Source organism: Bos indicus, chromosome 23, assembly GCF_029378745.1.
Source record: "Bos indicus isolate NIAB-ARS_2022 breed Sahiwal x Tharparkar chromosome 23, NIAB-ARS_B.indTharparkar_mat_pri_1.0, whole genome shotgun sequence".
NCBI classification, from domain to species: Eukaryota; Metazoa; Chordata; class Mammalia; order Artiodactyla; family Bovidae; genus Bos; species Bos indicus.
In genome coordinates this window covers 42877327-42901984 of record NC_091782.1, presented here as the reverse complement: position 1 = coordinate 42901984, position 24658 = coordinate 42877327, and the positions used below count along the sequence as shown (strand labels likewise).

The 24658-nt window shown below is 47.8% G+C and overlaps 1 protein-coding gene across 3 annotated transcripts in view; it reads left to right on the top strand.

Annotated features, from left to right (window-relative positions):
• The window catches only part of GMPR (guanosine monophosphate reductase), a 60690-nt gene that overhangs the window by 33669 nt on the left and 2363 nt on the right, over nucleotides 1-24658 (top strand). For all 3 annotated transcript variants that reach the window (XM_019985913.2, XM_019985912.2, XM_019985911.2), the window contains 3 exons: nucleotides 3120-3226; nucleotides 17835-17877; nucleotides 20381-20540. In XM_019985913.2, coding sequence (XP_019841472.1) covers nucleotides 3120-3226; nucleotides 17835-17877; nucleotides 20381-20540 — 310 coding nt within the window. The remainder of the gene's footprint in view (nucleotides 1-3119; nucleotides 3227-17834; nucleotides 17878-20380; nucleotides 20541-24658) is intronic.

Sequence of the window (24658 nt, the reverse complement as noted above, 5' to 3'; positions counted from 1 at the left end):
CAGGGACAGTTAATGGATGTGAATGACTCCAGTTTATGTGAATGTTTGAGGGACCCCAAACATTACAAATAAGCATGCAGCTGAGGCCACATTTGAACTTGACTCATGGCCCAGGCAGTTATCACCTTTGGCTCTTCAGCTGATACATATCCAGCTCAGATTTTGCTGCATCCTCCCAGGCCTTCTCTCCCAGGGCCAGCAGTGGCATTCTGAGTGGAGGAGTAAGGTGACGCCTTTCTACCCTCTTCTGGGTAGATATGTTTCTCTCAGGGCCACTTGATGCTGACCTTCCCTTTCGGCCAGACAGGTGCATGAACTTCCTTATTTTTAATTTCTTCATATTAAAAATTCCTCCTCGCACATCCATGACTAACCAAACACTAAAATGGGAGAGAAGGAAAAGAGATATACATTTTCACTTGGGAATAAAAAAAAACAGCAAAGTTTTTTTTTTTTTTTTAACAAATACCATGCTCTCAGAAGACACTACCAAAAAAGGAAGCAAACCATAATCTGCGAGGGAGGCAGAAAACTTGGTTGTGTTGTGACCTGGCACAGTCGTCAGCCTTGAGGGACCTGGATGGGCAGGAAGAGACTCTTCGGGAAGGAGAGCCCTGTAGGCTTGTAAAAGGCCCTAAGCATTTTTTTTTTTCTTTAAATAATTTTATCTTTATTTTTGGCTGTGCTGGGTGTTTGTTGCTGTGCAGGCTCTTCTCAAGTTTTGGTAGACGGAGGCTACTCTCTAGTCGTGCTGCAGGGGCTTCTCATTGTGGGGGCTTTTGTTTCGGAGCGCAGGCTCCAGGCACGTGGGCTCAGTAGTAAGGGCTCCCGGGCTGTAGAGCACAGGCTCAGTAGTTGTGCCACACAGGCCTAGTTGCTCCCTGGCACGTGGGATCTTCCTGGACCGGGGGTCAAACTTGTGTCTCCTGCCTTGGCTCAGCTCCTTACTACTGAGCTCCACCAGGGAAGCGCGGGTGACAGCATTAAATAAGGTTCATCATAGAACAACTCCTGGGACCTGGGGGAGAAAAGCATTAAAAATGTGCCCCACGGCCACCGGGGCTGGGAGGAAGTGGGCACCCAGTTTCTCCTTTTAACCTGGGGGTTCATCAGGACCACTCCCCCGCCTTGTCCCCCACCCATGCAGAGCTCCAGGCCACTGCAGCTGAGTCCCTGCCCACCAGGATCTCGCAGTGGAGTGGGAAAGGAGAAAGGCCGATTCTGAACCAGAACCAGAGGTTGTAAAGCTCCAGTTGTGCCTCACACAGTGCGTGTCTGGGGCAGGGGTGCCTTGGTCAGGAGGGAAGTGCCACAGCCCCCAGGGAGCGAGTGGCTGTGTTGTAAGGATGGACAGAAGGAGATGGCTCCTCCCTGCAACTGGATGTGGGGGAAGGCGGCTCCCCTGGTCCCGGTGTCTCTGCCGGAGCCAGGCCTCAGAGTATATATATATAGCCTTGGCTCTTGACCTGTCGGGAGAGGTTTGTGGGCAGCTGGGAAGCCACTGGTGATGGTGGGGGAAAAGGAGAGGAGGCAGAGGCTTTGCACGAGTCTGGTGGGAGTGGAGGAGTTCATGCCCAGCTTTTACACGGGCCCATAGGCAACACCCCCAGACAGGCAGGAGGGACGGAGTGAGTGAGTGAGTGGTGAAGCGGTGGAGACAGGGACGTGACTCATTCATTCTTGAGTTCACGCATTCTTTCAGTGACTATTTATAGAGGCCTTATTATACACAAAGCTATGTTCTCAGTGCTGGATCCACAACAATGAATATCCACGGAGCTTACCCTCCAGCGGAGAAAACAGATCCTCAGTTCTTACACAAATAATGACTTAAATGCTCTTTTTGAAATGAGGCTGTGACGAACAACGTGCCTGAGGCAGTGACGTTGAAGTTGAAGCCTGGAAGATGAGAAAGGGTTGGCCAGACCAGGGGTTGGTGCAGAGGGGAGCGCTCGGGGAACAGAACATCACGTACAGATCCCTGAGGTGGGAGGAACGGAAAGGTCAGCGAGGCTGGGGGGTGCCGAGTGGGGCGGGCAGAGAGAAGAGGGGACAGGCAGGTAGACAGTACAGAGTGTGAGCTGGGTGGCCTTGGAGCGGGCGCTGGTCTGCTGGGAGGGAAGGGGAGGTTTGAGCACGGAGATGTGCTGGAGAGGCCCGTCTAATTTGGCCTGGACCTAACTGGGCTAATGCACTGCAGACAGTGAACTAGAACTGGAGTTGACCATGGGGAGGGCAGAGGTCAGGGGGGATGAAGGCATCAAGGTGGCTGGTTTGAGTTCTGCAGTGGAAGCTCACCTCAGAGGCCGGGCTGGACAGGGTGAGAGATGGACCAGGAGAGGGTGAGGACCGGGAGGCTGCCGTGTGTAGAGGCCAGAGCCGAGGCAGAGGGAGGCTGGACCGGGAGGCTGGCATGTGTAGAGGCCAGAGCCGGGTCAGAGGGAGGCTGGACCGGGAGGCTGGTGTGTGTAGAGGCCAGAGCCAGGTCAGAGGGAGGCTGGACCGGGAGGCTGGCGTGTGTAGAGGCCAGAGCCGAGGCAGAAGGTGGCTGCTAGCATGCCCTGAGCACCGGCCTCCTTTACTCAGCGGATTACTGGAGGCTGGGCAGTCTTCATCCCTCATGCCATTTCATCTCCATCACAGCCCCATGAGGTCAATGCTTTCATTTCAACCTTTTAAGTGACACACCGAGGCTTAGAGAAGTGAGTCATTTGACAGAAGTTGAAGGTCAAGGAGGCTCAAGGCCACGGGAGGCATCTGAAGGTCCCTTGTGGTTGTGTGGGAAGTGAGGGAAGGTGGGAAGGAGTGGAGTTGGAGGCTGGGAAGTCAGTAAGAGGGAGCTGATGTTGTGGAGAGTGATGGTGACCGGTGTAGTGGGGTGTGTCCTGGACTTGAGCAGATGAGGGTGATATGGCCCAGAAGGGATGAGTGGCCAGGACAGCGGTTATACCCACCTCTGCTGAGCTGCGGGGGGCTGCTCTGCCCAGCGCCCCACCTCCCCCCTGCTCCGCCCCCAGGAAATGGGGGTAGGGCTGTGTGATGGGAGAGGAGGCTCATTGTCTCGAGTCCTGCTCAGCCCTAACCATTTCTCTCTGGGGTCCCCCTCCTCCTCCATCCAGGTTCCGTGTGCACCACCCGCACCAAGACAGGGGTGGGCTACCCCCAGCTGAGTGCTGTGATCGAGTGTGCAGACTCGGCCCATGGCCTGAAGGGGCACATCATCTCGGTAAGTGTCCCGGCAGGGCTGGGAGGGGACGTTTCTGGGAGGCCCTTGCTCCCCGGCCACCCTTCACCTCGTTGGTGACCCTGCAGTCTTGGGAGCCAGCTGGGGACCATGCTCGCAGTGTTCGGTGACGGTGACACTCAACAGAGATACAGGCCCTACTGCCTAGGGACTGCAGAGACGGGGGCGGCTCCTTGGTCAGCAACTACTCTGTAGTCAGTAATAGCTGGAGGTGGTGCGTATCATGATGGGATACATGGGGAGCTTTGAGAAAATGAGAGGGTCACGTATTTGCTTGCTAGGGCTCGCTGTAACAAACTGCCCCTTACCAGAGGAAGCACAAGCTGGAATCAAGACTGCCGGTGGAAGTATCAATAACCTCAGATATGCAGATGACACCACCCTTATGGCCGGAAGTGAAGAAGAACCAAAGAGCCTCTTGATGAAGGTGAAAGAGAAGAGTGAAAAAGTTGGCTTAAAACTCAATATTCAGAAAACAAGAGATCATGGCATCTGGTTCCATCACTTCATGGCAAATAGATGGGGAAACAGTGACAGACTTTATTTTTTGGGGCTCCAAAATCACTACAGATGGTGACTGCAGCCATAAATTAAAAGATGCTTGCTCCTTGGAAGAAGAGTTATGACAAACCTAGACAGCATATTAAAAAGCAGAGACTTTGCCAACAAAGGTCTGTCTAGTCAAAGCTATGGTTTTTTTTTTCTAAAAGTAAAGTTTATTATTATTATTTTTTTAATTTTATTTTTAAACTTTACATAATTGTATTAGTTTTGCCAAATATCAAAATGAATCCATCACAGGTATACATTTCTAGTAGTCATGAATGGATGTGAGAGTTGGACTATAAAGAAAGCTGAGCACTGAAGAATTGATGCTTTTGAACTGTGGTGTTGGAGAAGACTCCTGAGAGCCCCTTGGACTGCAAGGAGATCCAATCAGTCCATCCTAAAGGAAATCAGTCCTGAATATTCATTGGAAGGACTGTTGCTGAAGCTGAAACTCCAATAGTTTGGCCACCTGAGGCAAAGAACTGACTCATTGGACAAAACCCTGATGCTGGGAAGGACTGAAGGCGGGAGGAGAAGGAGAAGGCAGAGGATGAGATGGTTGGATGGCATCACCGACGCAATGGACATGAGTTTGAGTAAACTCTGGGAGTTGCTGATGGACAGGGAGGCCTGGTGTGCTGCAGTCCAGGGGGTCGCAAAGAGTTGGACATGACTGAGTGACTGAACTGAACAAATAAGAGAAGTATATTGTCTCACTCTTCTGGAGGTCAGAGGTCCAAGATCAAGGTGTCAGCAGGGCCACGAAGCCTCCAGGGAAACCCCCGTTCCAGCCTCCAGAGTTTCTCGTAGTTGCTCAGCTAAGGGCACCAGAGCTCTGGTTTTCACAGGGCATCCTCCCCGCATGCACGGCTGCCTTTGTGTCCAGATTTCTCCTTTTTATAAGAACATCAGACTAGAGCCCACCTTCCTCCAAGGTGACCTCATCTTAGCTATTCACATCTGCAGTGCTGTCAGTGCTCCGGCCGGTCACCGGTTTCTGTAGTGAGCGCGATTCGGTGCGATGCTGGGGGCAGAAGTTAGATTATGCAGGTGGAGGGGTATATGGATGGAGGTGAAGAGAATCAGTGATCTAACAACACTGTTATGGAGCTCCTCGAGGGAAAACACCCCAGTACTCAGCGACTACATGTTACAGATTGAATCTGTGTCAATTTAACCCTCATTTTATCCGTCATTCTCCTCTACCTTTATTGACATGTCCATCATTCAAGTAGTCATCACATCTGTCTCCTTCTAGGTGAGATGCTCAGAACAGGGCAGAACTTGTCAGATACAGTTGGATGGACTTGGACAGAGCTATGGCTTCAGTTTATGTGAGTTATACATGTATATCCTGAAAGTGAAAGTCTCTCAGTCATGTCCTACTCTTCGCAACCCCATGGTCTGTACAGTCCATGGAATTCTCCAGGCCAGAATAGTGGAGTGGGTAGCCTTTGCCTTCTCCAGGGTATCTTCCCAACTCAGGGATTGAACCCAGGTCTCCCACATTGCAGGCAGATTCTTTACCAGCTGAGCCATAAAGGAAGCCCGTATATATATCCTATAAACATTTGAATTATATATATTTAATAATATATATCTAAATTCTGAACTTTTGGCATGTTTTTAGCGGTGCTATAACAATGGACTCATATTAAATATAGTAAATTAAATCTTCAGTCCTTTTCACTTGTTCAGTTGCTAAGCCAAGCTCTCACATTAAATAATTGACAGGATATTTTGGTTAAAAAAAAAGTGGATATAGTAAATTAACATATTCTGGTGGGATGATCTGTTATTGGTTTTGGTTCAGCATTGAAACTAGTGAGATTTGATTTCTGGACCTGCTTTGAGGACATAATTTGTTGTTGTTCAATCGCTTAGTCGTGTCCGACTCTTTGCTACCCCATGGGCTACAGCACGCCAGGCTTCCCTGTCCTTCACTGTCCCCTGGCGTTGCGGAAACTCATGTTCATTGAGCCAATGATGCCATCCATTCATCTCATCCTCTGTTGCCTCTTTCTCTTTCTGCCCTCAATCTTTCCCAGCATCAGGGACTTGTCCAGTGAGTTGGCTCTTTGCATCAGGTGGCCAAAGTATTGGAGTTTCAGCTTCAGTCCTTCCAATGAATATTCAGGACTGATTTCCTTTAGGATGGACTGGTTGGATCTCCTTGCAGTCCAAGAGATTTTCAAGAGTCTTCTCCAACACCACAGTTCAAAAGCATCAATTCTTTGGCACTCAGCTTTCTTTATAGTCCAACTCTCACATCCACACATGACTACTGGAAAAACTGTAGCTTTGACTAGATGGACCTTTGTTGGCAAAGTAATGTCTCTGCTTTTTAATACACTGTCTAGGTTGGTCATAACTTTTCTTCCAAGGAGCAAGTGTCTTTTAATTTCATGGCTGGAATCACCATCTGCAGTGATTTTGGAGCCCCAAAAATAAAGTCTGTCACTGTTTCCATTGTTTCCCCAACTATTTGCCATGAAGTGATGGGACTGGATGCCATAATCTTTGTCTTTTGAATGTTGATTTTTAAACCAGCTTTTTTACTCTCCTCTTTCACTTTCAACAAGAGGTTCTTGAGTCCCTCTTCGACTTCTGCCGTATGAGTGGTGTCATCTGCATATCTGAGGTTATTGATATTTCTGTCAGCAATCTTGATTCAAGCTAGTGCTTCATCCAGCCTGGCATTTTGCATGACTTACTCTACATATAAGTTAAATAAGCAGGGTGACAATGTACACTCTTGACGTACTCCTTTCCCCATTTGGAACAGTCTGTTGTTGCATGTCTGGTTCTAACTGTTGCTTCTTGACCTGCATACAGATTTCTCAGGAGGTAGGTAAGGTGACCTGGTAGTCCCATCTCTTGAAGAATTTTCTACAGTTTGTTGTGATCCACACAGTCAAAGACTTTAGTGTAGTCAATGAAGCAGGTGTTTTTCTGTAATTCTCTTGGTTTTTCCATGGTCCAGCGGATGTTAGCAATTTGATTTCTGGTTCCTCTGCCTTTTCTAAATCCAGCTTGCACATCTGGAAGTTCTCAATTCACAGACTGTTGAAGGAGCCTAGCTTGGAGAATTTTGAGCATTACTTTGCTAGAGTGTGAGATGAATGCAATTGTGTGGAAGTTTGAGCATTCTTTGGCATTGCCTTTCTTTGGGATTGGAATGAAAACTGACCTTTTCCAGTCCTGTGGCCACTGCTGAGTTTTCCAAATTTGCTGGCATATTGAGTGAAGCCCTTTCACAGCATCGTCTTTTAGGCTTTAAAATAGTTCAGCTGGAATTCCGTCATCTCTGTTAGCTTTGTTCATAGTAATGCCCCCAAAGACCCACTTGACTTCGCACTCCAGGATGTCTGGCTCTAGGTGAGTGATCACACCACCATGGTTATCTGTGTCATGAAGACCTTTTTTGTATAGTTCTTCTGTGTATTCTTGCCACCTCTTCTTAATATCTTCTGCTTCTGTTAGGTCCATACTGTTTTTGTCCTTTATTGAGCCCATCTTTGCATGGAATGTTCCCTTGGTATCTCTAATTTTCCTGAAGAGATCTCTAGTCTTTCCCATTCTGTTGTTTCCCTCTATTTCTTTGCATTGTTCACTTAAGGCTTTCTTATCTCTCCTTGCTATTCTTTGGAACTCTTCATTCAAATGGGTGTATCTTCCCTTTTCTCCTTTGCCTTTCCCTTCTCTTCTTTTCTCAGCTATTTGTAAGGCCTCCTCAGACAACCCTTTTGCCTTTTTGCATTTCTTTTTCTTAGGGATGTTTTTGATCACTGCCTCCCATACAGTGTTATGAACTTCTGTCCGTAGTTCTTCAGGCACTCTATCAGATCTAATCCCTTGAATCTCTTTGTCACTTCCACTATATAATCATAAGGGATTTGATTTAGGTCATACCAGAATAGTGGTTTTCTCTACTGTCTTCAGTTTAAGTCTGAATTTTGCAATAGGAAATTTGTGATATGAGCCACAGTCAGCTCCCAGTCTTGTTTTTGCTGACTGTATAGAGCCTCTCCATTTTCGGCTGCAAAGAATATAATCAACCTGATTTCAGTATTGAGGGTATATAATATACTTTAAAAATCCCTATGAGCACACAGTCTCTTTCAGATTTTACTACAGCATCTGAGCCTTGCCGCCAGTGCTTCCCCCACATGACTTGGATAAACCGAAATGATTTAGGTCTTTGATTCGTGGTCCCACGCTCACTTCCTGTGCTCCTTCTGGTTTCTCATCCAGGCTTTCTGTCCATCCATCCATTCAGTTGGTTTGTATTCATTGAGCATCTGCTGTGTGCTTGGGGCTGGAATAAATGACTGAAGATTTATCGGGTGCTGACAGAGTCCTTTCCCAGGTGGTGCTAGTGGTAAAGAACCTGCCTGCCAGTGCAGGAGGCATGAGATGCAGCTTCGATCCCTCAGTTGGGAAGATCCCTTGGAGAAGGGCATGGCCACCCACTCCAGTATTCTTGCCTGGTGGGCTATCGTCCACAGGGTCACGCAGAGTCAGACATGACTGAAGTGACTTAGCATGCGTGCACGACAGTTCTAAGTTCTTCAACTCAGTATCATTCTCTTTTATCTTTTGCCTCAGTGAACAAATTAAGACCCATTTGTTGAACAATTTGTGCATAAAAGGCTGACATAGAGCCAGCATCCTACATTTACGGAGTGAGTTGATTTATGGAGTGACATCATTGGAGTTACCAAACAGGGCTGTCCTCCAGGGTGGTTCTTGAATGCTCACCATAGCCGCCTCTTGGGCTGGTTGTATGACAGCAGGGAAGCTTTTCACCATACACATTCCTGGCCCCCATTCTGTTTAATTAAAAAAAAATTTTTATTGAAGTATAGTTGCTTTACAGTGCTGTGTTTCTATTGTACAGCATAGCCACATGGATACACATATCCCCTCTTCCTTCCCACATAGGTCACACAGAGCATTGAGTGGGGTTCCTGTGCTATGCAGTCGGTTCTCACTAGTTATCTGTTTTATGCATAACAGTGCATAAACGTCAATCCCAATCTCCCAGTCCATTGCACCCTCTCCTTTCCCCCTTGGTATCCCTACATCTGTTCTCTACGTCTGTGACTACTTCTGCTTTGCAAATAAGTTCGTCCGTACCATTTTTCTCGATTCCACGTATATGTGTTAAGATATGATATTTGATTTTCCCTTCTGACACAGGTCCATCTGTGTCTCTGCAAATGGCTCAGTTTCAGTCCATTTTATGGCCGAGTAATGTTCCATTGTGTGTGATTGTGCGTGTGTACCACGTCTTCTTTATCCGTTCATATGTCAATGGACATTTAGGTTGCTTCCATGTCCTGGTATTGTAAATAGTGCTGAAATGAACATTGGGGTGCATGTATCTTTTTGAATTATGGTTTTCTCTGGTTATATGTCTGGAATGGGATTGCTGGGTCATATGGTAGTTCTATTTTTAGATTTTTGAGCAATTCCCATACTGTTCTCCATAATGCATGTATCAATTTACATTCCCACAATCCTGTCGAATTAGACTCTTCACAGTTTGGCCCCTAGAGCACCATATGTAATTAGTCATAAGTCTTCATTCACCATCAGGAGTCTTAATAACAATTTAGACCTTATATATATTCCTTCAATGGCTACCATTTCTAAACTTCAAATTAATGACGTTTTACTGTGGACTTACTCTGAGATTGCATACTTGTGTCTTTCTGGAAATTTCATACTTGCTTAGTTTATACGACTTTGGGGGGAGTAGGGGTGGTAGGCTTGTGGTGACTTGCACCACAAGTCACTCTGAACATCAACCTGGGATCTCCTTACCCAGCACCCTCTAATGTATAGCTTCTGTCAGCCATTCTCTAAGTGTGTGTCCAGACCAGCAGTGCCAGTATCAGCTGAGAACTTGTGAGAAGTTCTCAGGCCTCATCTCGGACCTAGTGAATGGGAAGCCCTGAAGGTGAAATTAACAAGCCCTCCGAGTAACCTGGGTCTGTTCTCAAGCTTGAGAGGCACTGGCTTCTAGAGTCGAGGCTCAGCACACACAGGCTGGGTCCATGTGCCAGAGCCATCTTTTGACACCCACAAAACAGCTTCTCTGAGTTTGTCAGGGACAGTGACAGCCCAGGCTGGTGGTCCTGATGCTCTGTGGTTCTTATTTTTCCATTGATGGCCAGAGCTTTTGTAGGTAAGGCTAGAAGTTCAATTTATAGCCAGCAAAGACCCCATGAAGTTCACAGACTTACATAGGTTCTGCACCCCTGACTTCAGCTCATTCCTCTGATCAGCTAAGCATCTTGTGGTTCAGAGCAGCTGTTTTCTTTGCTATCTGTCTAATGGAGTTTCACAAACAGGTTTTTCCCGCTTGCCTAGAGTCCTAAACCCAGTGGAAACCTGTCAGTTGTTCGGATCCTGCCACTTTGTCTGGTTTCCTTCCAGCTGCCTCATTTTACGGTTTAATCGCTGAATTTGCACATCTTTGCTACTGAAGTTCAGAAAGAAGCCACAGCAGGGGGTTGGCCACCGCTAAGAGGCTGGACTTGAGCTGGGTTTCTATTTATTGTGACCCATGTGGGCTTCCAAGAGGCAGAGGGCTGAGAAATCCAAGACACTCCCTGGGATAGGTGAAGAGTAAGGTGTGACCAGTTCATTTTGTCTTGTCATCTGCTGGGGATGTGACACAAAGCATTTTAAAGGTAGAAACAGCTTTAGAGGCTGTCAGGTATTGAACATCTATCTTCTGGGCTGGTATATCTATAATGTCTAATCCCTGGAACGGTCTAGGTATTAGGTAGCTGTTATCTTCTTTGGACAGGTGTGTTAGTCAGAATTCTCCAGAGAAACAGAACCAGTAGGGTGTGTGTGTGTGTGTGTGTGTGTGTGTGTGTGTGTGTGTGTGTGTGTGTGTGCGCACATGTGTGTTTAGATAGAAGTAGATTTATTATACGGAGAAGGCAATGGCAACCCACCAGTACTCTTGCCTGGCAAATCCCATGGACGGAGGAGCCTGGTAGGCAGCAGTCCAGGGGTCGCTAGGAGTCGGACATGACTGAGCGACTTCACTTTCACTTTTCACTTTCATGCATTGGGGAGGGAAATGGCAACCCACTCCAGTGTTCTTGCCTGGAGAATCCCAGGGATGGGGGAGCCTGGTGGGCTGCCGTCTATGGGGTCGCACAGAGTCGGACACGTCTGAAGTGACTTAGCAGCAGCAGCAGCAGATTTATTATAAGGAAATAAATTGGTTCATGTGATGATGGGACTGAAAAAAATTGCAAGATCTATAGGGTGAATTGGCAAGCTGGAGGCCTAGGAGAGCTGATTGTGTGGTTCCAGTCTTGAGTTCAAAGACCTGAGAGCCAGGGAGAGCCAGTGTTTCAGTTGGAGTCAGTATCACAGTTCTAAGGCAGTCATTGAGGAAAAATCCTCTCCCTTGGGGAAGTCTCAGCCTTTTTGTGCTACTCAAGCCTTCAAGTGATTAGGTGAGGCCCACCCACATGTGGGAGAGCAATCTGCTTTACTCTACTGATTTGCATATTAATCTCATCCACAAAGGGCTTCCCAGGTAGTACCAGTGGTAAAGAATCTGCCTGCCAGTTTAAGAGACATGGGTTCAATCCCTGGATTGGGAAGCTGCCCTGGAGGAGGGTATGGCAACCCACTCTAGTATTCTTACCTGGAGAACCCCATGGACAGAGGAGCCTGGTGGGCTACAGTCCATAGGATTGCCTAGAGTTCTACACAGCTGAAGCGATTTAACACACACATACTCTTATCACCAAAACACCCTCTCAGAAACACCCAGGACAATTTTTGACCAAAGGCCACTCCACAGCCCAGTCAAGTTGACATATAACATTATCACACCTGGTGAGGAGACTGAAGCTTTGAGACCTTAGTGATTTGCTCAGCATCACACTGCTGGTGGCGGGCAAAGCCAGCTCTGAAACCGAGGCCTGTTGACCTCCTGTGTTCCATGCCTTCCCTTGATCACCCTCATTTAGAAAATGTGGAGACTCAGAGGGTGAGGGCTCGCTGAAGTCACCAAGAATGCAGGGTTGGCCCAGCATTCCTGGTCCGCCCCTTTCCCACCCCAGTGCCTTGCGGGGAGCTTCAGCTTAATCTGTGCTTATAGCTTGGCCTTTCCCTCAGGGCTCCCAAGCTTGTGTTCCAGTGAAGAGATCAGAGTCAGTACCTGATGAACCCTGAGGAAGGGGAGGGATTTGAAGAACCAGATGAGTTCACTGTCCATACCCAAAATAGTCTGGACTCTGTAGTGCTTCCCAGGCAGGACCTGAAAACAAAAAAGTCCTGTGGTGAGGTTGGCTGGAATCACTGTTATCTCTCTACTCAGGGCCAAAGTTTTAACCGTTGTAATTGATAAAGACCGAGAGAGCATACTTCTCCAGTTTGAGGAGAGAATGATAGAGGTGGGGCTGATTCAGAGTAACCCCCAACGCCCTGCTTGTCTCTACCCAGTCAGTAGAGCTCTCATCCACTTCACTGACCCTCCACAAAGAGGGATCCATTGATCTGCAGATTTATTTTGTTGCTTTAATACATTAGCTTAGAAATGGTTAGTTTAGGAATGGTCAGACCATTATTTGAAAAGATCTAAACAAAGTCATTCAAAAAATTGCATTTTTTTGAGGCTTGAAAAATCCCTCCACCAAATACATTTAGCCTAGTAAAAGGTAGAAATGTAGAGGAAATAAAGATTACAAGAAATGCCATCTTTTAAAAAAATTATTAAAGCATGGTGATTTACAGTGTGTTAATTTCTGCTGCGCTGCAAAGTGATTCAGTTACACACACATATATATACTTTTCCATTATGATGTATTGTAGAATATTGAATATAGTTCCCTGTGCCATATAGTAGGACACTGTTGTTTACCCATTTTATGTGTAATAGTTAGCATCTGCTAATCCCAAACTCCCAGTCTAGCCTCCCTCCAACCCCTCCCTCTTGGCAGGCACAAGATGCCTGGTTCTCTGGGTCTGTGGGTCTGTCTCTGTTTGTAGATAAGGTCATTTGTGTCATATTTTAGATTCCATATATAAGTGGTACTGTATTTGTCTTTGAAAAAATAATCTATTTTTGGCTGTGCTGGGTCTTTGGTGCTGCGTGGGCTTTTCTCTGGCTGTGGCGAGCAGGGGCTAGTCTCCAGCTGCGGTGCGCAGGCTTCTCATTGCAGTGACTTCTCTTGTTGCCGAGCGTGGGCTCCAGGGTGTGCAGGCTCAGTGGTTGTGGCTCCTGGGCTCTGGCACGCAGGCGCAATACTTGTGGTGCATGGGCTTAGTTGCTCCACAGCACGTGGGATCTTCCTGGATCTGGGATTGACCCTACACACCTGCAGTGGCAAGTGGCTTCTTTACCACTGAGCCACCAGGGAAGCCCCTGTCTTTCTCGTTTTGACTTGCGTCATTTGGTATGATAATCTGTAGGTCCGTCCATGTTGCTGAGATGGCATGATTTCCTTCTTTTTAAGGCTGTGTACTATTGCTCTGTGTGTGTGGAGAGAGCTTTATCCATTCATATGTCGACGGACAGGCTAGGTTCTCTCCGTGTCTTGGGTATTGTGAATAGTGCCGCGATGAACAGAGGGGTGCGTGTTTCTCTTTAAATTAGAGTTTGGTCTGGATGTGTGCCCAGGAGTGGGATAGCTGGATCACATGGCAACTCTGTTTTTAGTTTTTTGAGGAACCTCCATACCCCATCCTCTTCCATAGTGGCTGCACCAATTTAGATTCTCACCAACAGTGTGCGAGAGTTCTTTTCTTCACACCCTATCATTTGTCATTTGTAGACTTTTTAATGATGTCCATTCTGACTGGTGTGAGGGGTACCTCATTGTAATTTTGATTGCATTTCTCTAATAACTAGGGATGATGAGCATCTTTTCATGTCCCTATTGACTATCAGTATGTCTTCTTTGGAGAAATGTCTATTTAGGCCTTTGGCCTATTTTTTGATGGGGTTGTTTGTTTGTTTTTGAGTCGTATGAACTGTTTGTATATTTAGAAAATTAAGGTCTTGTCAGTTGTATCATTTGCAAATAGTTTCTCCCAGTCCATAGGTTGTCTTTTTGTTGTGATTATGTTTCCTTTGCTGAGCAAAAGCTTAGAAGCTTGATTAGGTCCCATTTCTGTTTTTGCTTCTATAGAAATGCCATCTTAAGATAACCACTGCTAATGTTTTGATATGTATGCTTCTAGACATTTTTAGAGTTGACTCTTAACTAGGGTTCTAATTTCATTCATCCATTATTACAGCTGTGTGACCTTGAACAAGTCATTCCACCTTTCTGAGCCTCCCTCTTTGTTTTTCCCCACCTACAAAGTATCAACTTCTGGTACTTGTGGTGCTTGAATAGAAAAATGAAATTTGTAAGAACCCCTTGTTCATAGTTGGTGCTCGATTAGTCCCCTCTGTCCACTACATGCTTGTTTTCACTGCCCCTTCCTTTAGGGCTGGGCAGCTGTTTTTAAGAAGAGGTCATGCTGACAGTTCACAGATCGAATCATCACTCATGTCATGTGATACCTCTTCTACTAAAAGACTTCAACACTCTTGGAAAACAAAACAAGGAACCCTTGAAATATTTGCATGTTTAAAAAAAAAAAAAACCTCCCTGCAGCTGTGCCTGTTCATGAATGAAAGTTACATGCATGTCTCTGCCTCCTGAGAACATGAAAGGATGCTTTGAACCTCCTTTGGAGATTACCTGTAAATGTAGTCGGGGGCAGACTCCTTTGCCCTAAGGTGTTGTGTGACGTTGGGTTGCACTGGTTACACTGTAGCCCTGCCTGCTGGCCATGCGTTGTCTGTTTCATAAATCCCACCCTGGCACAGTGAGTAGATGAGGTGCTATGTATGGTTTCCTCTCCCAAGCACATCATGCAGTCCTGTTAACTGTGGACATCTTGACATCTGTGGACATCCTGGGAGGAGAAGAGCTTGTTTTCTGGGGGTCCCTAGAGCGCAGGCTTTCTGAGTCAGGCCTCATCACTGACCACACAGGTGTGACATTTGCAGAAGCCCGCACGAGCAGTCACAAACTATTCACAAGTGAGATAAAGACTTAAGAACACGCTTGTGTGTGTGTGTGTGTGTGTGTAGGTGTGCACACATATTTTAAGTCAGGCCATGCTAGGGACCTTCTTATTGGGAGCATGAGTGTATTTAATCTTCTTTGTTTCTGGCCATACTGCATGGCGTATGGGATATTAGTTCCCTGCCAGGGATCGAACCCATGCTCCCTGCAGTGGACGCTTGGGCATCTTAACCACAGACTGCCAGGGCCAGTCCCTATTTATTCTTTTGAGGTTATAAGTTTGAAACCCTATTGTGGAGAACTGATTTTGATAAAAAGATAAAGCAATTTAAAAATAATTGGCAAGTCAAGTGAAGGGCATAGAGGGGTTGCACCTTTGAAAGAGAAAGTAAAAATATGCGGTAAATTTGAAGCACCAACAAGACACACGGCCATGTGTGTGACTGTATTCACATGAAGAGCTTTGGCCACGTGCCCTTTATGGAGAGCCTGCTTCTGAAATAAATCCTTGCCTGTGACCCCATGGTCCTCCCTGGTCAGGAAAGCCAGACATGAATGATGCACTTGATGGAGGAGGTAATTGCAGTCAGTAAATATTCATAAAAACAAGAAATTGAACCCCCACCCCTGCCTTTTGATCAGAATTGCAATGAAGCAGTGTTTGAGATTCAACCAGGCAATCCTAAAGAAAATCAGTCCTGAATATTCATTGGAAGGACTGATGCTGAAGCTGAAACTTCAATACTTTGGCCATCTGATGTGTAACTGACTCATTGGAAAAAACCCTGATGCTGGGAAAGATGGAAGGCGGGAGGAGAAGTGGATGACAGAGGATGAGATGGTTGGATGGCATCACTGACGTGATGGACATGAGTTTGAGTAGGCTCTGGGAGTTGGTGATGAACAGGGAGGCCTGGCGTGCTGCAGTCCATGGGGTTGCAAAGAGCTGGACACGACTGAGCAACTGAACTGAGTGTTTGAGGTCTAGCTCCTGGAAGGACAGGCTTAAAAGCAGACCAGAAAAGGAGGATTGAGTCGTAGGGACCCACGTCCTCAGTCAGAGATGCTGTTTGTAAGGTGGTTCCTCTCAGTTCCATGGAGATGCCCTCCACCTTCCTGCCATCACCACATGGGTAGCTCGGGTGGCCTGGGTCTTCTGCATCCTTCCCAAAGTGTGTCCCCTCTCCTGGGGACAGGCAGCACCTGAGCACTGACCTGGCTTCCCAGGGCCTCTGCTTCCTTGCTTTTCTCTGTTGGGTGGGCAGCTACCCCAGGCCACGTGGCTGGCCTTTTCCTCCTCGGACCTCACACAGGCCACACTGCCAACAGCAGGTAGCAGCCTGGTTATTTTGTGCTTCTCATGCTTGTAAGAAAACCCAGTAGGTCTGTGTCCTGTGGTTTTGTACTGGGTCCCTGGTGTTGAAACATAACCCCCGTGGCCAAACTGTGCCAGCAGCCCACAGTGATGGGCAGTGAGCCAGTGCAGGGCGCTCTGTGGGTCAAGGGGGTGCCGGGAGCCTGTGTTTGACTTGAAGGAAACTGGGGACCTTACAAGACAGTGACAAGGAGACACAAGGCTTGAAATACAAAGGAGCAAACTCAGTGTCCTTTGAGGCTCATAAAATACTAGTGCTCTTGTGCTAAATAAGTTTCACTTCATGTCGAGCAGCGGGGAGAGGGGATGACTGAATGCTAGTTATGTGGGGATGGCCAGTGGCCAGGCATGTTGTACGAGGGCTGGTGGAGATGAGGTCCAGCCCCCCGATCCTGCCTGCTCAGTGGTTCCTGCATCCTAAGTGGAGTACTGATGCCCAGTGGGGGAGCGTGGGCGGGTGGTGGGGGCGGCGGGCTTGGGGGGCGGGGCGTGTACTGGCCTGAAACATGACTGACGGGGCCTGGGAATAGCAGGTGCAGTGGTGAGGGAGGGCATTAGCACAAGTTGGAGTGCCCGATGCAGCGAGGCCAAACAAACGGAAACATTGGAGTTTGGAGCAGAGAAAGGTTAATTGCAGGGCCATGCAAGAGACAGTGGCTCGTGCCCTAAAAAAACCCTAAGCTCCTGGAAGGGTTTTGGCAAAGCACTTTTAAAAGCCAGGTTGGAGTGTGGGGGGGCAGATTGCAGGGTCACGTGATCAGCTTGTGCACAATTATCTGATTGGTTGACGGTGAGGGAACAGGGTGATGTCACAGGGGTTCATGTTATTGGTCCTTAGGTTCCAGGAGGCCTGGGGCTATGTGCTCATGGTCATCAAATATTAGTAGAGTAGTTAACATCTTCTGTTTGATGGTGGGTTTTCATACCTGCAAAGCCACTCAAGAACTGTGCATCAAATAGGGGCTTCTCTGGTGGCTCAGATGGTAAAGAATCTGCCTGCAATGCAAGGGACCTGGGGTCAATCCCTGGGTCAGGAAGATCCCCTGAAGAAGGGAATGGCAGCCCACTCCAGTATTCTTGCCTGGAGAATTCCATGGCCAAGAGGAGCCTGGCAGGCTACAGTCCACAGGGTCACAAAGAGTTGGACATGACTGAGCAACTAACACTTTCACTTTTCACTTTCATATCTGCAAAGCAACTCAGGAACTGTGCATCAAATACTATTATCTAGGTACTTCAGAGAGGAGCTTGAGCAGACAATACAGGGGCTGGCCTGTCTCCCAGGAAGGGCCCCATGGGGTCCTGCTGGGTTGCAGTTCCTCTCTTTTTTCCTGATACTCCTCAGTCTTGAGGAGAACAAGGTTTTGAACAAGAAAAGGAATAAAAGTTCAGAGAAGGAGGTTAATCGTAAACTTGACAGAGCTACCCACACAGTCCGGCTTGGTCACAAGGGGAGTGCTGGGCCTGGACTCTGCTGGGTGTGGCCGGAGGGGGCCAGGCCAGCAGACACCATCTCATTCCCCCGGGGGGAGATGGAGGGGGCAGGCAATGGCCTGGCCCAGCTCCCACTGACCTCCTCTCTCTGCTCTTCCCCTTTTTGAAGGACGGAGGCTGCACGTGTCCAGGAGATGTCGCCAAAGCCTTTGGTAAGAGGCCGTGGAGGGGCGGGAGCGTGCAGGGGTTGGAGGGGGAAGGGTGAACTCTGTGTGGGGTTGCTGGAGGGAGGGGGCAGACACGTTCGGAGAGGATCGGGGCCAATCCTGAGTTTCCTCTCCCTGGGTCTCAGCCTCTGATTGGGTCACATCCTGGCATCCTTTGGTTCTAGCCCAGTGCCCAGGGATAGATAGTGGGCAGAGTCCAGAAGTCACCACTGAGAGGGCTCAGGGGACCCGTTGGAAGGGGACTGTACCAGGTCTGATGCCCCCCAAAACTTCAGCGAGGGGGTGTTTGGAGCCTAACCTGGGGTTAATATCCCCAGGGAGGGACTGAGATCCCAGCCGCAGTTTCACTTACCAGATGCTGAGGAGCCTGTTTCCCACTGGGGGCAGCAGCGTCCGGCTGTGGTCTGGTGGGGCTGGACCACGGGCCAGCTGGCCAGGTGTTTCCTTGGGAAGGCACTGGGCCATGCAGCATCTCTGCAGGCTGTGCCCCGTGCCCGCCACTGAACCTTTGCCGACTGCAGTCCACAGCTGTGAGGTGTACCAGCCGGAGGCAGCCCTTCCCTCCTTTCCTGATGCCAGGACCGGGTTTGCTGCTGGTTTATTTTTTTCTTTTTCGCTGGAGGGAATTTTCTGCCTTGGGCACCCCTCAGAGATGCCGCTGGCCCCTCCTCTCACCTGTAAGAGGTGATATCCCCCTCTTGTCCTTCTTTATCACTGTTTTGGTTCAGTCCGTAAATCGTCTTGGGTTCATTACGCAGGGCAGTGTTCTTAGCAGCTAGGTTTCGTAGCAACCCTGGAGAACGTGCAGGGGACAGAGGCCCCCAGAGGCGAGTGACAAGGTAAGGGTCCCGCACTCGAGGGCAGAATCAGGATTCCTGCTCCACTGGTCTTTCACTCACCTCTTATAATAACGATCAGCCACCAGGGACGTTTCTCCTGTGGGGTTTTCAGCTGGATGTACTGAACACTGTGGGGTTTTCAGCTGGAAGTACTGAACACTGAGGGGTGTCTGTCTCGGGCTCCCCTCTAATAGGGCACACGGGCACCCTGTGCAGAGTGGTCTCTGGACTCGGGCTCTGAAGGCTTGTCTCCACCCCCATTCCAGGAAGTGTAGCCATGCCTTCGGACGGAGAGGAACCACTTTGGGAAAAAATGCTGGTTGGGAAAGGACACAAGAGCGTTCAGAAAGGGAAGTGATTGGAAGCCTCTTAAAAGCACTGCTTCCTGAGTTGTGGTCATCAGGAGGCCTGACCGGACACCAGTTGTCCCTGCCCCCTTATCATCATGGCAGGGGGACCGAGGAGCTGGCATTTGTGTTGGGGACCCTGCGGGGAAGTCGTCAAAGCTTGCTGCCAAGTCAGGAGGCCCTCGCTTGCCTGATTCCCAGGCCCAGGGTCCAGCCCTGCAGAGCCGGCCTTCTGTGATGCTGGACGGAAGGGCCTGGGACACCCGAGGCACACCTCGAAGTCCTCTTACAAATATTTAAGCGACCAGCTGGAAGTGGTCAAGGCCAGTTTTTAGGGGAGTCTGTGCTTGCTCCTTCTGACCCTTCATCCTGACTGTGTAACACTTCTGTACCCTGGTATCCCCCGATTCTGAATGTAAACCCTCAGTAGGATGGTCAGGATGGTGAACGGTGACTGTTTCTATTTCTTCCGTGTATGCCTTCTACTTTCCTGACAGCTAGTCACGCCACCTCTGCCATGTGCTGTGATAAACACTGAGGACAGAGCAGTGAGCCGGCCCTGGTCCTACCACTCCTGGTTCGGATCCAACATAACCTCCAAAGGCCACTGCAACACTCCAGTCTCCTCTGTACCAGTCCTGGAAGTTTCATGTCATTCGGTGGTTTATATGGGGTGTCGTTTACACTGGAAGTCAAATGTTTATCACAACAGAGGTGTGAGTCGAGTTTTACAGGAGATATCTTTAGACAGATGTGTGTATATGTTTGATGTACACAGACATACACATGTGTACACACAAACACACACCTATATACATATGTACAGATATCTCTCCTTCATGCCCAAGCTCTAGGGCAGGAAGTTCTGTCTGTTCTGAGGTCCCTTCCCGTCTCTACAGAGTGTGAGAGTGCAGAGACCTTTAGGTTGACCAGATGCCCAATGGGGACATGGCAGAGGATTTATTGTATTAAGTATGAGATGGGACAACACGCTGAGATGCTGCTCACTTCTAAAGCTGCTCTGATTTTAAGAGAGACCTGTGGAAGATGGTCATAGGAAGTCAACAATAACCATTGAGGATTGCCACGTGTACCAGTCACCAAGCTTCAGTAGGTTGTGTTGCTCGGACTGTCTGGTGCCCGTCTGCCCTTAACTTTTTCCCCCCGAGTAGGGAAGTCGAGGTTTTTCTCACTATAGCCGGGAGAGGGAGTGAGAGTTGGTAGTCCTTGCATCTTTCTGGAGCTGATTTTTCCCTGACTCTTTTCTCTGCTGCTTCTTTTTGTCCCCACTTTGGGGTACAGGGGCTGGAGCAGATTTTGTTATGCTGGGAGGAATGTTTTCGGGCCATACTGAGTGTGCTGGAGAGGTGATCGAGAGGAACGGACAGAAGCTCAAGCTCTTCTATGGGATGAGCTCAGAGACGGCGATGAAGAAACACTCCGGAGGGGTCGCGGAGTATAGGTATGTAGGGGTGGGAAGGGGAGTGGGCACAGCGCCATCACTGGTGAGGTTACATTCCCTTGCTTCTTACAGGAATGGGATGGAAATAGGTCTCAGAGAGTACAAGTTTATATTATGGTGGCTTCCCTTGTAGCTCAGCTGGTAAAGAGTCCGCCTGCAATGCAGGAGACCCTGGTTCAATCCCTGGGTTGGGAAGATCCCCCAGGATTCTTGGGCTTCCCTGGTGGCTCAGCTGGTAAAAGAATCCACCTGCAATGTGGGAGACCTGGGGGATGGAAGTAGGTCTCAAAGAATACGAGTCTCTCTATATTATGGTACCAGGGGAAAGACCTGGGAAACACTTTTAAAATTAAGATATTTAAATAACTGTATGGCTTACCTTTTTTTAATTGAAGTATAGTTGATATACAGCATTGTTAGTTTCAGGTGTGTGGCAAAGTGATTCAGTTGTACATACGTATACATTTTTTTTTCAGATTCTTTTTCCTTATAGGTTACTGCAAAATACTGAATAGAGTTCCCTGTGCTATACAGTAGGTCCTTGTTGGTTATCTGCTGTAAACACAGCAGTGTGTACATGTCAGTGCCAGACTCTGAGTCTGTCCCCATCTTCCTTCCTGGTAACCGTAAGTTTATTCATAAATTCATTTGTATCATTCTTTTCAGATTGTGCATAGAAGCCGTGTCATATGATATTTGTCTTTTTCTGACTTCTTAGTAGGTCTATTCATGTTGCTGCAAATGGCATTATTTCATTTTTAATGGCTGAGTAATATTCCATCGTGTACATGTTATATGTACCACATATTCTTTATCCATTTATCTGTCGATGGACATTTAGGATGCTTCCATGTCCCGTCTATTGTAGACAGAGCTGCAGTGAATGCTGGGGTACATGTATCCTTTAGAACCATGTTTTCCCCAGATACATGTCCAGGAGTGGGGCTGGATCATATGGCAGCTCCGCTTTTAGTCTCCTAAGGAGTCTCCATACTGTTTCCATAGTGGGTGTACCAGTTTGCATTCCCACCAACGGTGTAGGAGGGTTCTCTTTTCTCCACACCCTTTCTAGCATTTACTCTTTGTAGACTTTGTGATCATGGCCATTGTGACTGGTGTGAGAGGTGATCTCTAATATTGAGCCACATGAGCTATTTGTAAATTTTGGAAAGTAATCCCTTGCTAGTTGCCATCATTTGCAAATATTTTCTTCCATTCTGTGGGTTGTCTTTTCATTTTGATTATGGTTTCCTTTGCTGTGCAGAAACTTTTTTGAGTTTAATTCAGTTCAGTTCAGTTCAGTCACTCAGTCGTGTCCGACTCTTTGTGACCCCATAAATCGCAGCATGCCAGGCCTCCCTGTCCATCACCAACTCCCGGAGTTCACTCAGACTCAGGTCCGTCGAGTCAGTGATGCCATCCAGCAGTTTATTTTTATTAGGAGATGGGTCAAAAGATATTGTTGTGATTTATGTCAAAGAGTTTTACTTATGTTTTCCTCTGAGTTTCATAGTATCAGGTCTTACATTTAGGTCTTAAATCCATTTGGAGTTTCTTTTTGTGTATGACGTTAATGTAATTGACCATAGGTGAGTGGATTTATTTCTGAGCTTGCTGCCTGTTCCATTTACCTACATCTGTGTTTGTGCCAGTACCATATTCTTTAGATAACTGTAGCTTTGTATATAGTATAGTCTGAAGTCAGGGGGGCCTGATTCCTCTAGCTTCATTTTTCTTTCTCAAGATCACTTTGGCTATTTGGGGTCTTTTGTGTCTCCATACAAATTGTAAGAATTTTTTGTTGTTGTTCTGTGAAAAATGTCATTGCTAATTTGATAGAGATTGCATTGAATGTGTAGATTGCATTGGGTAGTATAAGCAAGTTGACAATATTGATTCCTCCAATCCAAGAACACGGTTTCTTTCCATCTATTTACGTCATCTTTGATTAGAAAACCCATCCTGGCCTCTCTCAAAACAGCCATAATTTTTATCCAACTAGCACTGGCAGTGTTTGGGGTCGAGTTGGAAATGGAATTAGGGGTATGCGTGAGTAGTTATGACTTTTGTTGCCAGCCCTGGAGGGGACCCACTAGGCTTCCAGGGGGCTAGGCCAGAATATCCCAGCCTCGTCCTGAGAGAGCCCCTGTGGAGCCTGGCGTGAGTCAGGCTGAAGGGTCTCCCACCGCATGTGAGATGGGGTGGGTGAGACCCCCTCCTGGAGGTCAGACCTTTGGGAAGAATGCCCGGTGTCACCTGCAGCAGCTCCCACCGGACTCGCCCCGCCTGCAAGTTTAGACAGCTGACACAGGCAGCATTTGTAGGCATCTAATCCTATCAGTCTGTGGAAGGGATGTTCACGTCTGCTTATCTGCTCCACTTCCATTTTAATTGTGTGTACGTGTGTTTGAAGAACGCTGTGGCAGAATTTACTCACCACCTCGCCCTGCTCTGTAGAGCCTGCCGTTGCGTCTCATCAGAGTTGGCAGTGATGACAGGCTGCACCATGTGGATGGGACAGGAGCTCGGGAATTCTGGCCCCCTGCCATGGGCCGATACCCTCCATTTCCTACCACTTATTCCACACCCAAAAGCTTACCATGAGGACGTGGGATTTGGATGCATTATGTAAGGTCTGAGCCAAGCTCAAGGTACACAGTTCAGTCACTGAGATATTTCAGGTGGGCAGGCTGGTGGGAGGGGTGGGGTCCCCCCCAGAGCTCTGTTCCTCGGTACTGGTAGTCTAACTTCACTCCTCTTTCTCTGCAGTCTTTTTCTCTCTTGGGGGGAATCGCAATAAGAAAAAGATGTTGTAGTTATGGGGACAGCGGGGTGGGAACAAGGAGCTGGGGGCTACATTCATACCTTCATCCTGGAAGCTGCAGACAGTTTAGGACAAGAGGGACACCCCCGTCCCACACGGCCTCCAAAGGCCTCTTTCTCCTGTGTGATGACTGGTGGAGGAGGCTGGATAGTGTCGGGGGAGAGAGAGAAAGGGGTTTACTGCCTCCCCTTCGACCTGAACCTCTGCCAAGCAGCTTAATGCTTTACCAGTACCACTGTTCAAGGGCCTGTGCTGGTCTGGGAGAGGAGCCATGGCGATTGCATGACAGCCAGATGCTTTGCCTGGAGGACTTTCTTTGCCCTCTAGCCACTGCATCTGTTTTGGGTTTCTAAGAAAAGCAGGTAGGGAAGGCCGGACCAGGCTAGAGCACGAACAGAAACCAAGGAGCTGAACAAAAAACCATCTTCTGTGATTCCAGCAGGGTTTAGACAAAACAGAAAATAGAAGATTTGGGAGTACCAAGACTCAGTTCCGGAAGTGGATTCAATCAAATCTTAGACACGGAAGGAAAGTGCTGAAGGAGTGAGAAGCGTAATCCAGAGGCAGCGTGAGCCCTCTAGGCTGCATCCGTGTTCTGTCTCTGCACCACCCCCGCCCCCCCATCATCTAATCTCCTCCTAAGACTGGTTCTCTTACTTTGACGTTATATTTAATTAAGGCAGAGTTATTTATGCTTTGCTAGTTCCTTCCCAGTCATTACCCATTTAGTTCTCACACTGTCCTTGGGAGACACATCAAAGCCCTTCATTTTACAGATGAGAAGACTTGGGCATTGATGATAAATGACTTGCAAAAGGTACCATCGCCACTTAGAGAAGAAGTGATGCTGAGGATCTGGAGGGTGTCTGTAAGCCTGGGGAGGCCATGGAAATGTTTGTTAAAAAATGAAATGGTTATCATTTCTGGCACATGTTGGTCTGTGGTCAGAGAGTATAGCAATACCAGTCATCTTGGGTGTGACCAGTGACCAGCTTCATGAACTTGCTGTAAACTAGCCACTAGGCCAGCCCTTGGTCTGGTCAATGGTTGTGTTTTTGTTTTTCCTTAATTTTTATTGGACTCTAGTTGTTTGTTTACAATGTTGTGTTAGTTTCTGCTTTACAGCAAAGTAAATCAGCCATATGTATACCTATATCCCCTCTTTATTTGCATTTCCCTCCCATTTCTGCTTTGTAGATAAGTTCCTTTCTACCATTTTTCTAGATTCCACATATACGTGTTATTGCATATTTGTTTTTCTCTGACTTGACTTCACTGTGTATGACTGTCTGTA